General features: G+C 33.6%; 1 protein-coding gene across 2 annotated transcripts in view; it reads right to left on the bottom strand.

Moving 5' to 3' along the window:
* Kifap3 (kinesin associated protein 3) overlaps positions 1-14,927 on the bottom strand; it is a 143,593-nt gene that overhangs the window by 108,688 nt on the left and 19,978 nt on the right. For both annotated transcript variants that reach the window (XM_045147576.1, XM_004658798.3), the window contains exons 6-8: positions 11,409-11,508; positions 9,952-10,076; positions 8,453-8,551 (exon numbers count right to left, since the gene is read on the bottom strand). In XM_045147576.1, coding sequence (XP_045003511.1) covers positions 8,453-8,551; positions 9,952-10,076; positions 11,409-11,508 — 324 coding nt within the window. The remainder of the gene's footprint in view (positions 1-8,452; positions 8,552-9,951; positions 10,077-11,408; positions 11,509-14,927) is intronic.

The following is a 14,927-nucleotide window of genomic DNA, read 5'->3' as shown; positions in this document are numbered from 1 at the left end:
CCACAATATCTGAGAGTGTACACTAGATGCCATTAGCGAATTTAAAGATGGTAGAAAAGAGTGCTGAAATTGAAGACATAATCATAAAATATTCAAAGTAAACACACAGAGGGAAAAATAGGAAAAAACATCAAAAGCATCAGAGACCTGTGGAACAACTTAGCAGATTCCCCCCAAAATTACAGAACTTCTATAATCCTTGAGTTCCAATAACCTCACTGAACATCAAGAATAAGAAAATAGGGCTGAAGAGATGGCTTAGCAGTTAAGGCACTTGCCTGCAAAGCCAAAGGACCTCGATACTAATCCCTAAGACCCATGTAAGCCAGATGCACAAGGTGGTACATGCATCTGGAATTCGTTTGCAATGGCTTGAAGCTCTGGTGTACTCATTCTCTCTCTTTCCCTCTCTCAAATAAATAAATAAAAATAAAATATTTTTTTAAAAAGGAGTAAGGAAAGATCTCAGGAAAATCTCCATTTGTTTGGTACAAAACAAATGGCTATCTTCTAAATAACATTCAGGTCAAAGAAGAAATTAAGAGAGATAAGAAAGTTCTTTTAATTGAAATACTAAATAATAAAATATATAAATAATAAAGTACATAAATAATAAAACAAGGCATATTAAAATCTATGGGTTGCTGTCCATATAGTGCTTATAATAAAAACTGTGTTAAAGAAAAATATCTTGGATAAATTACCACAGCTTCTACCTTAAAGCATAACAGAAAAAGAGGAAATTAAACCCAATATAAACTAAAGCAAAGAAAAAAGAAAGTAAAAAAGCCAATAAAATAAAATAATATAAGAAAAAAAATCAATCTATGCTGGTTAGGAATAATAGCTTGTACATTACTAAGCTTTAATCAGAATTTCAAATATTTAAGAGTACTTACAATAGTGACAAGAAAAATGAAATGTTTAGAGGCAAAAGATATGACATCTGTACAATGAAAGCCACAGAATTTCTATAGGGAAATAAAAGAGCTACATAAATGGACAGGCACGCTTTTTTTGAAGGGAGGTCAAAAGAGCAAATATGATAAAGATGTCAACTATTCACAACTTGATCTATGATTCAAGGAAGTATTAAATTTGATTCTAAAATTCATATAGAAATACAAAAGACGTAAGGTAACCCAAAAAGGAAAATTGTTGGGTGCTAATACTGCTTATTAAAATTTATATAAATACTTTTCTATTATCAAACACTGTACAAAGTATACAAAAGTTACAGGCATAAGAGGACAGAGGTCTAAACAGATGTATAGATGAATGATCCTGGAAAAGACAGAAAACAATGTAGTAAAGAATACTTCTTTGAAATAAAGAGAGCTCTAATGACTAAACATTTATATGCAAACAGAACAATGAACTTGAACTATTCTTCACACTATATACAAAAAGTAATTCAAAATGTATCACTGACCTAACTGCAAACACTAAAACTGTAAAACTTTTAAAACAAAAACCCAGCAGAAAAATCTTTGTAACTTTTAGTTGGGAAAGATTCCCTATACTTCATACCAAAACCATGATCCATAAAAGACTCAAGTTATACCTCATAAAAATTAAATATTCTGTTCTTCAAAAGATACTATTTGGAGATTGAAAAGATAAGCTACAAACTTAGAGAATGTCTTCAAATCATGGATTTTAGAACTGTATATCAAATGTGTGTGTGTGTGTGTGTGTGTGTTGTGTATGTATGTATGTATGTATGTGTATGTATGGAGCAGCTAAATTGACACATAAAAATATCAAAACAGAAGATGGCGGTGTAGGAACCACATCAAAGCAGCTTAGGGGAGAAAAAGCCCCCCCCCAAAAATAAAACCCAGCAAAATATACTCTTCTACTAAAAAGTAAGGTGTATAAGATATTACCAACTGCAGCAGAGAAGTAGGAGAGATACAGAATATCCAGAGCCCACAAAGGCAAGCAGAAGTGGTCCAGCAAGGCTTGGCCTGAGCCACAGGAAAAGCCAGGAGAAGGGATTCTCCACTCACACTGCTGCTAACTCAAGAAATGTGAAGGGAAGACCACAGTGACCAACAGAGGAGCAGCTCGTGAGGTAGAGAATCATGTGGACAAGCGGGAGAACTGGGGCCACCATCCACAGCCTCCCCTTCCCTACCACCAGCTCAAGTGCAAGCACCACACACCTGGGGAAGGGAGCTCATAGCACCCAGCACCAGCAGCCAAAGCAGCGACCCAGCCAGCCTATCTGAACTCACTGCACACCAAAGAGGGACCCAGGCAGGAACATAGCATGACTGAGACCAAAATCATCGAAGAAGGTAACTGGGTTTACCCAGGTCAGTACCCACCAAATAAGCCTGGTATATATGCTTGAATCAGAAGTGTTAACTACACCTTCCATGTCAGAATAAATTATATGTTAAATCTGATGGATGGTCGGATTTGCCATTCTTAAATAAGCTATATTCTGGGCTTGTCATTTGTTGGTTCCTGATTTATAGTGTCTTTGTTTCCTCTTCTGTTGTTCATTAGGGAAGGGTCTCACTTGGTCACAAGCTGACTTGGAAACCCTCAAAAAACTAGAAATCTTGGCCTCTTCGTTGACAGGATTAAGGGTGTGAGGCAACATACATCCAAAGGGACTGTGACTTTGTTAGAGGATCTGGTTGTCATAACACCTACTCTTGCATAAATACTTCATGCTGTTTTTCATTGAATGTGTACATTGTTTAGTTAAATTTTAGAAGCTGCCTATATTTTGTTCCACTCAGCCTACTTGAACATTCTCATAGCAGGCAAACCCAACATCTAGGGCCACGTTTGTAGCTACTCTGAGAGTCTTAAGAGCCATAGCTAGCACCTTAAGCTCCAACCCTGAATATATATAATATCAAATTGATTGATATATCTAATAATACTGTAGCTAATTAGAAAATCTAATCATTAAATTAATCCAAGATGCAAAAATATGCATGTTATAACACAAGAAACATCAAAAATCAAGACAATATCAATCCACCAGAAAGTATTAATGTATCAGAAGTGACCTCCAGTGAGAATCATTTACAGGAAATGCCTAAGAAAAATTTCAAAAGAATGGTTATAAATATGTTCAAAGAAGTCAAAGAGGAAATCAAAAGAATGAAAGAGGAACTCAAAGGAATCAAAGACACAGGAAACCAATTTAATGCAATAAAGCAGTTAATATACAACATAAGAAAACAGAAATAATAAGGAAAAACAAGTCATAATTACTAGCAATGAAGAACACAGTCAATGAAATAAAAAACTCTGTAGAAAATCTCACCAGGAGAATGGATGAAGGGGAGGACAGAATGTCTAAACTAGAAGACCAGGTGGCAGATACAATACTGTCCAACAAAGAGAAAGACAAACAAACTAATAGGAAAGTATGAATGTGAATTTCAAAATTTCAGGACACTATGAAAAGATCAAACATAAGAATTCAGGTGTAGTAGAAGAAGAATTTCCCTCTAAAGGCATAGTAGGTGTCTTCAACAAAATCATCTCCCAAATTGGGAAAGAGATGCCAATGTAGAAACAGGAATCTGTTAGGACACCAAACACACAAAACCTGGAAAGAACCTCTCCTTGCCATATTATAATTAAATTACCAAACATACAAAAAAAAAAAGATATTGAAAGCAGTTAGAGAGAAAAATCAAGTTACATACAAAGGCAAGCCCATCAGGGTCAAAGCAGATTACTCAACACAAACTTTAAAAGCCAGTGTCAACCAAGGTTACTTTATCCTGCAAAGCTATCCATTCAAATGGAAAGAGAAATAAGGACATTCCATAACAAAAGCAGATTAAAGGAATATGTTAAGACAAAATCAACTCTACAGAAAATATTTGAAAGGATCCTCCATGCTGAAGAGCAAGAAAAACACACATATAAGGAGCCTGGGAAAAACAAAGGATCTCTACACTGAAAACTTTAAAACACTAAAGCGAGAAATTGCAGAAGACACTAGGAAATGGAAAGACATCCCTTGTTCTTGGATCAGAAGAATCAATATTGTGAAAAGGGCAATTTTACCAAAGCAACTTATACATTTAATGCACTCCCCATCAAAAATCCAATGGCATTCTTCATGGAAATAGAAAAAATAATCAAAAAATACATTGGAAAACACAAAAAGTCTCAAATATATTAAACAATATTGAGCAACAAAAAGAAGGCTGGTAGTACCACCATACCTGATTTTAACCTATGCTACAGAGCCATAGTAATAAAAACAGCATGATACTGGCACAAAAGCAGACACATAGATCAATGGAACAGAATAGTGGACCCAGATGTAAGTCTGGGTAGCTATAACCACCTGAAAAATGCCAAAAATACTCAATGAAGAAAAAGCCTCTTCAGCAAATAGTGCTGGGAAAACTGGATATGTATCTCTAGAAGGATGAAAATAGATCCTTATCTCCCTCCATGCACAAGAATTAAGTCCATATGGATCAAAGACCTTAATATCAGGCATGAAACTCTGAAACTGCTAAAGGAAAAAGTAGGGAAAACCCTTCAACATGTTAGTCTTGGCAAAGACTTTCTGAATACAACCCCAATTTTTCAGGCAATAAAACCACAGATTAACTGCTGGGATCTCATGAAATTATGAAGATTTTATACAACAAAGGACACAGTGAATAAAGCAAAGGGGCAACCTACAGAATGGGAGAAAATGTTTGCCAGCTATACATTTGAGAGAGGATTAATATCTAGGATATATAAAGAACTCAAAAAATTAAATAATAAGAAATCAAAGAAACCAATTTAAAAAAATGGACTATGGACCTAAATAGAGAGTTCTCCAAAGAAGAAATATGGATGGCATATAAACATCTAAAAATATGTTCTACATCCCTAGTCACCAGGGAAAAGCAGATTAAAACTACATTGAGATTCCATCTCACTCCTACCATCATGCAAACCATGCTACCATCATGCAAACAGGTGACCATAAATGCTGACAAGGATGTGGAAAAAGAGGAACCCTTCTACAATGTTGGTGGGAATGCAGTCTGGTACAGCCATTGTGGAAATAAGTATGGAGGTTCCTAAAATAGCTAAAAATAGATCTACCATATAACCCAGCTATAGTACTCCTAGGCATATATCCTAAGGACTCATCTCATTACCCTGGAGATACTTCCTCAGCCATGTTTATTGCTGCTCTATTCACAATGGCTGGGAAATGGAACCAGCCTAGATGTCTCTTAACTGGTGAGTGGATAATGAAGATATGGCACATTTACACAATGGAGTTCTACTCAGTGGCAAAGAAAACCAAAGTTGTTAAATTTGCAGGAAAATGGGTATGGAAAGGACTGTACTAAGTGAGGTCACCCAGGCCCAGAAAGCCAAATGTCGCACGTTCTTTCTCATATGTAGATCCTAGCTATAGATGATTGGACTTATGTGAGAGTAAGAAAACTCAATAGCAGAGGCAAGTAAGCTAGAATGGAGATATAAAGGGAAGAGAAAGGAAGGGAGGTGGGTACTTAATAGGATGGTATTGTATATATGTAAGTAGAAGAATAGATTAATGGGGGTGAAAAGGCCTAAGTGAGGTCAGGGGAAGAGACTGAGTAAAGGAAAGGTGGAGGGAGGGCCAATGAAAATCTAAGAGGATATAAATAAATCAAATGGAACCTACTTTTTTGGACAATGGAACACTCAGGAGCCAAAGATTGCTACTAGAAAATTTTCAGTGCCACAGATGGGATACCTTCCAGTGAGTTGTTGGCCAGGGAGGTTTGGGTGCCTGATGCACCCAAAACATTACAGGCTATTGTCAAGGCCCTTGGTTTCCCACCAGGAATATATGGTAAGACCCTATTGCTGAAGATTCCATATATTTAGGCTGCCAGGCTACTGAGAAATCCTGCTGGAACTGAGCTGATAACCTCCTCCATGTAGACCAGCTGACAGAAAGCTGGAAGAAGACATTCTGCATGCAATTCAATGGGAGAGAGAGAAATCACCAGTGAAGATATTTAGCAGTGGACACCTCAAGCCTTATATTTGGCCAACTAGGCCAAATGAGCCAATGGGTGCAATAGTGGCACATCTGTCATGGTGGAATCCTACTGCCCTCTAACTTGACTGAAGGCCTGCTCCATGGGAGGGAATACATCTCTGATACTGAAAACCTACAACAGGGGTAGTCATGAGCCCTAGGGGTGTAACGTCTACTGCTGTCTTGCTAAATGTATATACTACGCTCATTAAACTGCCCAGTAGGCACTTGTCTTAATGTTCATACTCATATATTAATGCTACTCTCACTTTTGCTAGAGAACCTTCTCTTTTCAGATGGCAGTGACCTTGGGATGACTTAGAATACATCGTGGTGCTGGAAAAAAGTGACAGAGGAATGCTCAGCACTGAAATATCTCTATCACATCTTCCAAGGCTTAGGGTTCATTGTGGAAGAGATGGAGGAAAGAATGTAAGAGCCAAAGGAAGGGTAGGACTCCTTACAACGTGCTCCTCCAGTCATAAAATGGCCTGGATATCCATGACCTCAGTGCCTGACACTACCTACACAAACCCATCATAACTGGAGGTTAAAGGTCATGTTGTTAAAATAAAAGAGAGACTGATTGAGAAAGGGGATGGGATATTATGGAGAATGTAGTTTCAAAGGAGAAAATGGCAGGGGGAGGGAGGACATTACCATGGGATCTTTTTTACAATCATGGAAGTTGTTAATAAAAAAATTAAAAAATTAAAAAAAAATCAAGACAAAGTTCAACAAAAAAATGGCATATCTGTACATGCACAGATACTCAGTACTGGGTAGGTGAATTCAAATCAAAATCATAAGAAACACCATTGCATATATTTTGGTGATATCAATCTTTGGCCATGTTAAATGACTAAAACTTTAATGCATTAATGATAGGAATATAAATTGGTAGGGCTGTTATAGAAATCCATTTGTTAGATTCCTATAAAGTTAACTATGTATCTTTTATATGACCTAGCCAGGCCATCACTAGGTATGTAACCAAGAGAAAAGAAGGTATCTGCTGTTGTAAGAACTCACAGATAAATGTTAATAGCAGCATGCAATTGCCTAAAACTCACAATATGTCAATGACACAAATGAGTAAATATAAGAAAATATTACTCAACAGAACTAAAATATAAATGATATGGATTAACCTTTATCTGACAAAAGAAGACACACAGAAAGTAACATGAATTATGATTCTACTTATAAACTACAAAAAAGTACATTAATATAAAGTGACAAAGTAAATGACCATAGAATAAGGGGAAAGGAAGAGGGAAGGAAAATAAAATTTTATGAGGAAACACTAGGTGTGATAGAATGTTCTCTATCTTGATAATGGTCAGTGTAATAACTATTTACACATGCTAAAATTTTACAAATTGTATACTTTAACATTATACAATTTACTGTCAATAATGTTTCAATAATTTTTTTCAAAAAGCATAAAATATCTGAATAGAATATTTAGGAACATAGCTTAATGTTTCACATGGAAAAAAGTCAACTATATTGCTTTGAAACTAACAAAACCAACTAACTTTTTAAAGATGTGGTGCATTTTGGATTATATATTTACATAAACAACACTTGTTACATTTTAAATGAACATTGAAACCTGGCATCTTTTTAACAGGTTGAGAAAAATTATTTTAAGATAGGCTGGGGATGTATTCGACAGAACACTTAGTGTATAACAACATTTGTAAAGCCTTGAGTTTGGACAATACAACTGCCAAAAATAAAATCTTTAAAAAATGTTCAGGATAGTCCAAATAGCTAATAACTATATCAAGAATAAAAAAAATTTATGAGTTAACATATATTTCCATGCAGAAAGTTAATCAAATGGTTAAGTACAAACCAGAAACTGAATACACATTTCCATCCTAACATTTTGCAGCTTACATGAATGTGAAACCATGTGACATCAAAGTCCTTCATCTTTCAATCAAGCTTAGACAGGGATTATTTCTTATTACCTGAGAAATATTTTGAAAATTTCATGTCAACTTTATAAAACATGTAGTGTTTTAAAGACAAAGATCCTTATTAAAAAGGTCACACTGGATTAAAATAATATAAAGGTTAAGTCAGTGAAACAAGAGTAACATTTTAAAAATTACTCATATTAAGGACAAAAGAACTTAAAGCATATTAAAATTTATAGAAACTAGCCAGGCGTGGTGGTACACACCTTTAATCCCAGCACTCAGGAGGCAGAGGTAGGAGGATTACCAGTTCAAGGCTACCTTGAGAATACAGAGTGAATTTTGGGGCAGCCTATAGTACAGTGAGACACTACCTCAAAAAACAAAACAAAACAAAAATATAGAAACTTTCATTATTTTGGTAACACAAAGAACAAATGTATTTAAATTGCTTGTTTATCTTGTTTCTCATTGCTTTCAAGATTCATACCTCGTAATAGCTGTTCCTGTTTCACTACAAGTCCCTGGTACTTTTTGTAGGTTTTTTCATAATCCTTTCTCAAGGTGTGATTTTCAAGATCTTCATCAAGTAAAACTGAAGTCAAGGATAATATATTTGAATTGAAACAAACATAATCCATTGGAAATTATTTTGAAGAGCACTGCTCATGTAACTTTAGTTATAGTCTCAATTATTCAACTAGAAATCTTGTATGCATAGTAATTATATTAAAACAGGAAATCTTAGCCAAAGGTTCAAGAATTTCCTTAGAGTCTTGAGTAAGGAAATTTGTAAACTTTATTAAATACTTGAACTCTTAGCAATTACATGCAAATATTTTATGTAATTTGCCAAGTCAATAACTTCAACAATAAAAGAGTATCCATGTAAAAAAAAAATATACTGTCTCATAGAGAATGATTCAATTACAGAGACTATTGGATTCTACTTCAGATCCTCAGAATATCCAAAAGATTCAGTTTAAGCATAAAACATTTTAGCAGTTCTGGAGATTAAAAATGCCAAAAGAAAGTATATTCTTAAGAACAGGGTTCATGGGCTTCACAAGGAAAACTTTTCAAATGTATCATATTGTGTACAACAGGAATAATGTTTGCTATCATTAAACATGTTATTACCGACAATGGCTTGTACAAAACATATCATGTTTAGAAAGATATGGGTAGTTAAGGACCTTTAAGCTAGAGTTAAATTATATAGACAACATGATCAATATATTCAAGAGAGAAAACTGTAATGTTGACAGAATATACTAATTCTGTAATCAGTATAAAAATATTTAGTAAAATGAAAAAATAAAATAAATAACTATTTAGAGATTAAAATTATTTGAAAGTAGACTATGGCAAGATCAACTCCAAAGAATGACTTAAACAGGCAATCACATTGTTAAAGGAGGGACTATAATGCTGATTAAAAAAAAAAAACATTTGATAAGAAATATTTAGGTTCTTATGCCATAAGCTAGGTTATCACAAATCATTTCTAAAGTTTCTCTCACAGCTTCTATCATACTATAGACTTGTCAAATTGGTACTAATAATAGCATTTTTTCACTTAACTGAAAAACAGAACACAAATAAATAGAACTTTTTACATTCATCAAAATTTTTAACCATTTCCCATTAAGGTTGCTTGGAGGTATACAGGCATCAGTAGTGAACCACGCTTTATGAAACTCAGGGATTTTAGTGGACATAATGGTGTAGCCACTTAGGATCATTTGTTCAATACTCCAGCACTAGTTGCTTCCCCCTTTTACTTGGTTAAGTGATCAAAGTATGAAGAGACAAAAATTATAGTTCAAACTATTCTTCTGATAGTTTCAATTTTATCAACCTCCAACATATTCTTGTATGGTTAACAAATAATGTGACTAGTAATTAACAACATAAAAGAAACTATCTTTTCCACCCAAAACTTAAAGCAAGAGAACAAAATGTCAAAATGAAACTTTACAAGGATATCAGCTTTCTTCTTCTTAGAAAGTTCTTCTTGCCAAAGCTCATGTCTTTTTAACTCATGATCAATTATATTCATGCATAGAGCTCCGATTTTGTAGTGAGTGATAAGTCCATGAAACTGAGAAAAGCTTTAAGGAGAAGAGATGGAACACATTTTGTTAGAATAGGAGACTTGGTTTTAATCAACACTGGCATAATCTATGGAGAGCATAAATTTGCCATACATCTCAATAAATGAATACATCCATGGTCTAATCAGATTTGAAATTATAAGATTACTTTAAATATCTTTTAACATATTACCATTACATAGGTTTTTATAATTAACCCCTGTGTTAAATACTCAGATATTCTCAGAATGTTTTCAGAATATTGCCTAACAAAACTAATAACTTATTAGATATATGTTTTATTCCTAGTATGAAATTAGCAATAGAGAATGAGCTAGTATAGTATTAGTAAGCAGGTTTTGTATATGTTTGATAGATAATTTGTTCAAGTATTTTATTCAATAATCATTTCTCCACAAATGTTGTCATACTTTTAGAAAAAACTGTCTATAATTTTTCATATCTCAATAAACATATTTTTTCTTAAGAATGTTTGAATATAAATAGGACTTGAGTACATTAAGTATGCTAAACAAAAAAGATAAAAATTGCCCTTGTTTAAATACATGGGAGCTAAAAAAAAAAGTTGACTTCATATAATGAGAGAAGAGTGGTTTCTAGAGTCTTAGAAAGGTTAAGATGAAGGAGGACTGAAGAAGGCTTGATAACAAGTTCCAATATACAGTAACAGAAGGAAAATGTTCAATGTTCAATAGCACAGCAAAGTGACTATAGCTTATAATTCACAAAACACTTATAAAGAACTAGTAAGGAGTTCATAGGATCTTAATACAAAGAAGAGATAAATATTCAAAAAGACAGAAACACTAATCACCCTAATTTAATCTGTCAGGTATCATATACATATATTACATTATATCCCACAGGAAGGATGTACTAAATTGTACAAATTTGAAATGGAACTATATGTACACACATAATATGATATATGGCATGTATGAACTCGTGTCACACACATATAAATAAAACAATAATATTTACAGAGCATGTACTCTGGTTAAAAAAACACTTTTAAGTTTTTTAATTCAGGCACACAGAAATTAAGATTCATAACCAATAATACAATTAATAATTAGGAGGTACCATTGAAATTGAGACCGTTTTCTTCCAGAGGTAAGACTCTTGAACTCTGAGCCATATGCTAGCTGATTGAGTGTGTAGAAGCATCGGTTAAATATGGACCACATGAAAGAATAACAATAGAGCAGGAATAAGAGCTCAGAGGAGCTCACACAAATCCACAGAAAGACTGAGAGAGCCAAGAGTTTATAACTGACAAGAGACAGACAGCAATAGACAGACTAGTCCTTTTATAATCTTTATACTTACCTAGAAAAGCAAAAAAAGATATAAATTATATTTGTAGCTAATTCAACGCTCTGTTTCCAGTCTTCTCTTAGAACTCTTGCTAATGCACCTAAGGCAGTCTCTGAAGAAAAACAAGACACAAATATGATCATTTGTCTTGCCTTTGGTATAAAGGGTAGCTGGTTTTAAATTTCTACGTATTAATAAATAACAAAGCTAAGATAGAACTGGGACAAAAAGTAGGATACTTCTTTCCAATACAGAACGGTATTTTAAAAACTAAAATATAATTTTTACTTAAAAAATAACAGGCAGCTTCAAGTCTAAGTTGAAAATAGCATATGACTTAGAAAAAGTAATATACTACATACAGGAGACAATGAAATAATTAAGAGCCATTCATTCATGATCTATATTTACACTGGGAATCTTACTATTGAAATTCTACTTTTCTTTTTCAGTACCTGATCTAATGTTTAAACAAGTAAAACTAAAATAAATTTAGAAAAATGAGCAGCTTAGCCTACTAACACTAGCTCAACTTAAAGTAAATTTACCAAATAAAATTTATACACAGCAAAGTCCAATAGACGAATACTACATGGACACAGATATAAACAAAAATTTAAAATTTCAGAAAATTAACTTCTAGGAGGTATATGAGTACCTCTTCTAGAGAAAAGTGAAATCAATAAGCTGATTAATGAATATCAACATAAATTAATTCAGTATAAAATAATGAGGACAGTTTTAAAATAGAGCTGTTGATGGCTTACTATTTTTAAATAGACAAGATGTTCATGTTAAAATTAGATTTGCTAATATAGGTGTCTGCTATACTTCATGAACTGCATTATCACTATTTATTAGCTAAAATGTTCAGTTTATTTTAGCTTTCTTGTTTTCAGATTATGAAATAAGAATTAAGTGTATTAGTTATTAATCTACTTATTATGACTTTTTAAGCAAACTGAAAATATTCTGATTTAACATTTTACATTATTCACAATTACCAGGTCAATCACTGGAATAACATATGCTTTGAGTAATTTATGATGACAAATAAATACATAAGCAATGTGCATTAACATATACATCTCAAAAAAATCCCACTTAATAAGGAGTTTGATATAGTTCTGTTCCACCAAATGCCTTTGATCATTAAAATCCAGAGGAAGTAACATTTCTTAGTACACCACAGAAATATTATTCTATATAAATTTAGGCATGAATTCAGTGATCTACTGGCCAGAACTTCATTTTGTTCCTCTCCCTCACTACAGAAGAAATATTTAAAAAGTAAAAAAGAGCATCACAAGATTTGTACATACATACCAAATTTTTGTACATACCAATTTTTCTAAAAGGTCAAATGATAATAAAGATCTATGAATTAAATGTAATTGCCATAAAAACCTGATTAATTCCACAAATATAAAGATTTTCAAAAGGATAAATTAAATATATAATGGTGTATGGTCTATATAAAAGCAATGTAAAATCTGAAGAGAGACAGAAACAAATAACATATTACTCTTACATATTCTAAAACTCTACTCAATAAAAAACATTGGGAGAAAGAGGATCAGGAGTTCAAGGCTAGCCTCAGATAATCTAGTGAGTTTATGGCCAGTTTGATCACTTATCAACATATGCAAGGCTCTGGGTTCAATTTCCTGCACCGTAAACAAAAAAATAATACAAAACAACAGTAACTGGCACTGAATTCATATCAGACTCATCAAACAGTCAAAGAGAACAGAAATTGCATAAAGTAGAACCATCACTATAGGAGATTGGTACCTGGTAAAGAATAAGTTCTGGTACCTGGTAAAAAATAAGCTCCATAAAGAATGACAGGCAAATAACAATAATCAAGTTATCTCAATTATTTGGGTAAGGACAGAGTATTCATGTTCACTCATTAGGTTGAAACTAGTGACAATTAATGTGGAAAAATAAAACAAAATTCTATCTCCAGTGTATCACTTTAAAGAGAAATAAAAATTTTATTATTCATTCATTTACTTATTAGAGAGAGGGAGGGATAGTTGGGAGAAGGAAGGATGGTGGGCACACGAGGGCCTCTAGTCACTGCAAATGAACTCCAGACACATGTACTACCATGTGCATCTGGCTTATGTGTGTTCTGGGGAATCGAACCTGGGTGCTTAGGCTTCCTAGGCATGTGCCTTAACCACTAAGCCATTACTGCAGACCAAAAGAAGTAAAATTTGATGTTAGTCACTAACAAGATGGCAGATTATGCACCTCCATTCTACCATATGAGGACGGACACTGTGGTAGCCAGAGTAGAGGCTGTTGGATGCCCTCTGTCACTTTCCCACATTATTTCTCTGAGGCAGTTAAATTGGATGACCAGAGAGCCTCAATTATCATTCTGTTTCTTCTCCTCAACGCTGGAGTTACAGGCATGCATGACACCACCACTGATATAAACAGAGATCAATTTAGACTTTAAGTCAGTCTAAGGAAAAGAAAATAATGAAGACCAAATGAGCAGAGTCTCAAAGATCTTGGGAGTACCACAAAGCACAGAAACATATACATATTGGGAGTCTCAAAAGCAAAGAATGGGCAGAGTGAATATTTAATGAAATAATGTTCAAAAAGTCTTGATTGTTGAAGAATATTAGTCTGTATCTCTGAAAAGTTCTACAAACTCCAAGTAAGATAAATTAAAGCCAGGCGTGGTGGCACACGCCTTTAATGCCAGCACTCCGGAGGCAGAGGTAGGAGGATTGCCATGAGTTCAAGGTCACCCTGAGATGACAGAGTTAATTCCAGGTCAGCCTGGACCAGAGTGAGACTCTACCTCAAAAAAACAAAACAAAACAAAAAGATAAATTAAGAGATATCAATACTTACACACATTATAATTGAACTGGCAACAACATTTTCTTTGCAGAACATGATGAAAATATGAAAGAAAAACATAGTATCTCCAATAAGATGAACAGCTGATTTTCTATTAGAACCTTGGAGACATGAAGAAAGATAATTGCACACACAAAGTGCAAAAGAATTCCTGGTAATTGAATTCCATATCCAACACAATTGTCCATCAGATTCTAAGGAAGTTAGGTAAGTGCTTGTAAGTAAAAGGCTAAAAGAGAATTTGCAACGAGCAGACTTTGCCTAGTAGAAATAGCAAAAGGACTCCTTAGGTGCAAATGAAAAGACAACACACAGTAACATAAATTCACAAAAAATTAAAGTACTGGTAAAAGTAATTATGGGGCAAATATGAAAGACAACTTAAACATTTTTGATTAACCTTCTATTTGACCTAAGAAAATGTCTTGATGGTTTTATAATATATAAATATGTAATTTGCATAATACTACAAAGGAGTAAGGAGGAAATAGAAATTTTGGAATAAATTTTTGAAAATTGTTAAAATTAAATAGGTATTAACTTGAATAAGATATTTTTGAAATAATTATAATCTAAGTACAATCACACAGGGAAACAATCACAGAATTTAAGATTAAAACAATAAACTAAAACCTTCTAACA

Source organism: Jaculus jaculus, chromosome 1 (assembly GCF_020740685.1).
Source record: "Jaculus jaculus isolate mJacJac1 chromosome 1, mJacJac1.mat.Y.cur, whole genome shotgun sequence".
In the NCBI taxonomy this organism is placed as follows: domain Eukaryota; kingdom Metazoa; phylum Chordata; class Mammalia; order Rodentia; family Dipodidae; genus Jaculus; species Jaculus jaculus.
This window is presented reverse-complemented; position numbering and strand designations above follow the sequence as displayed.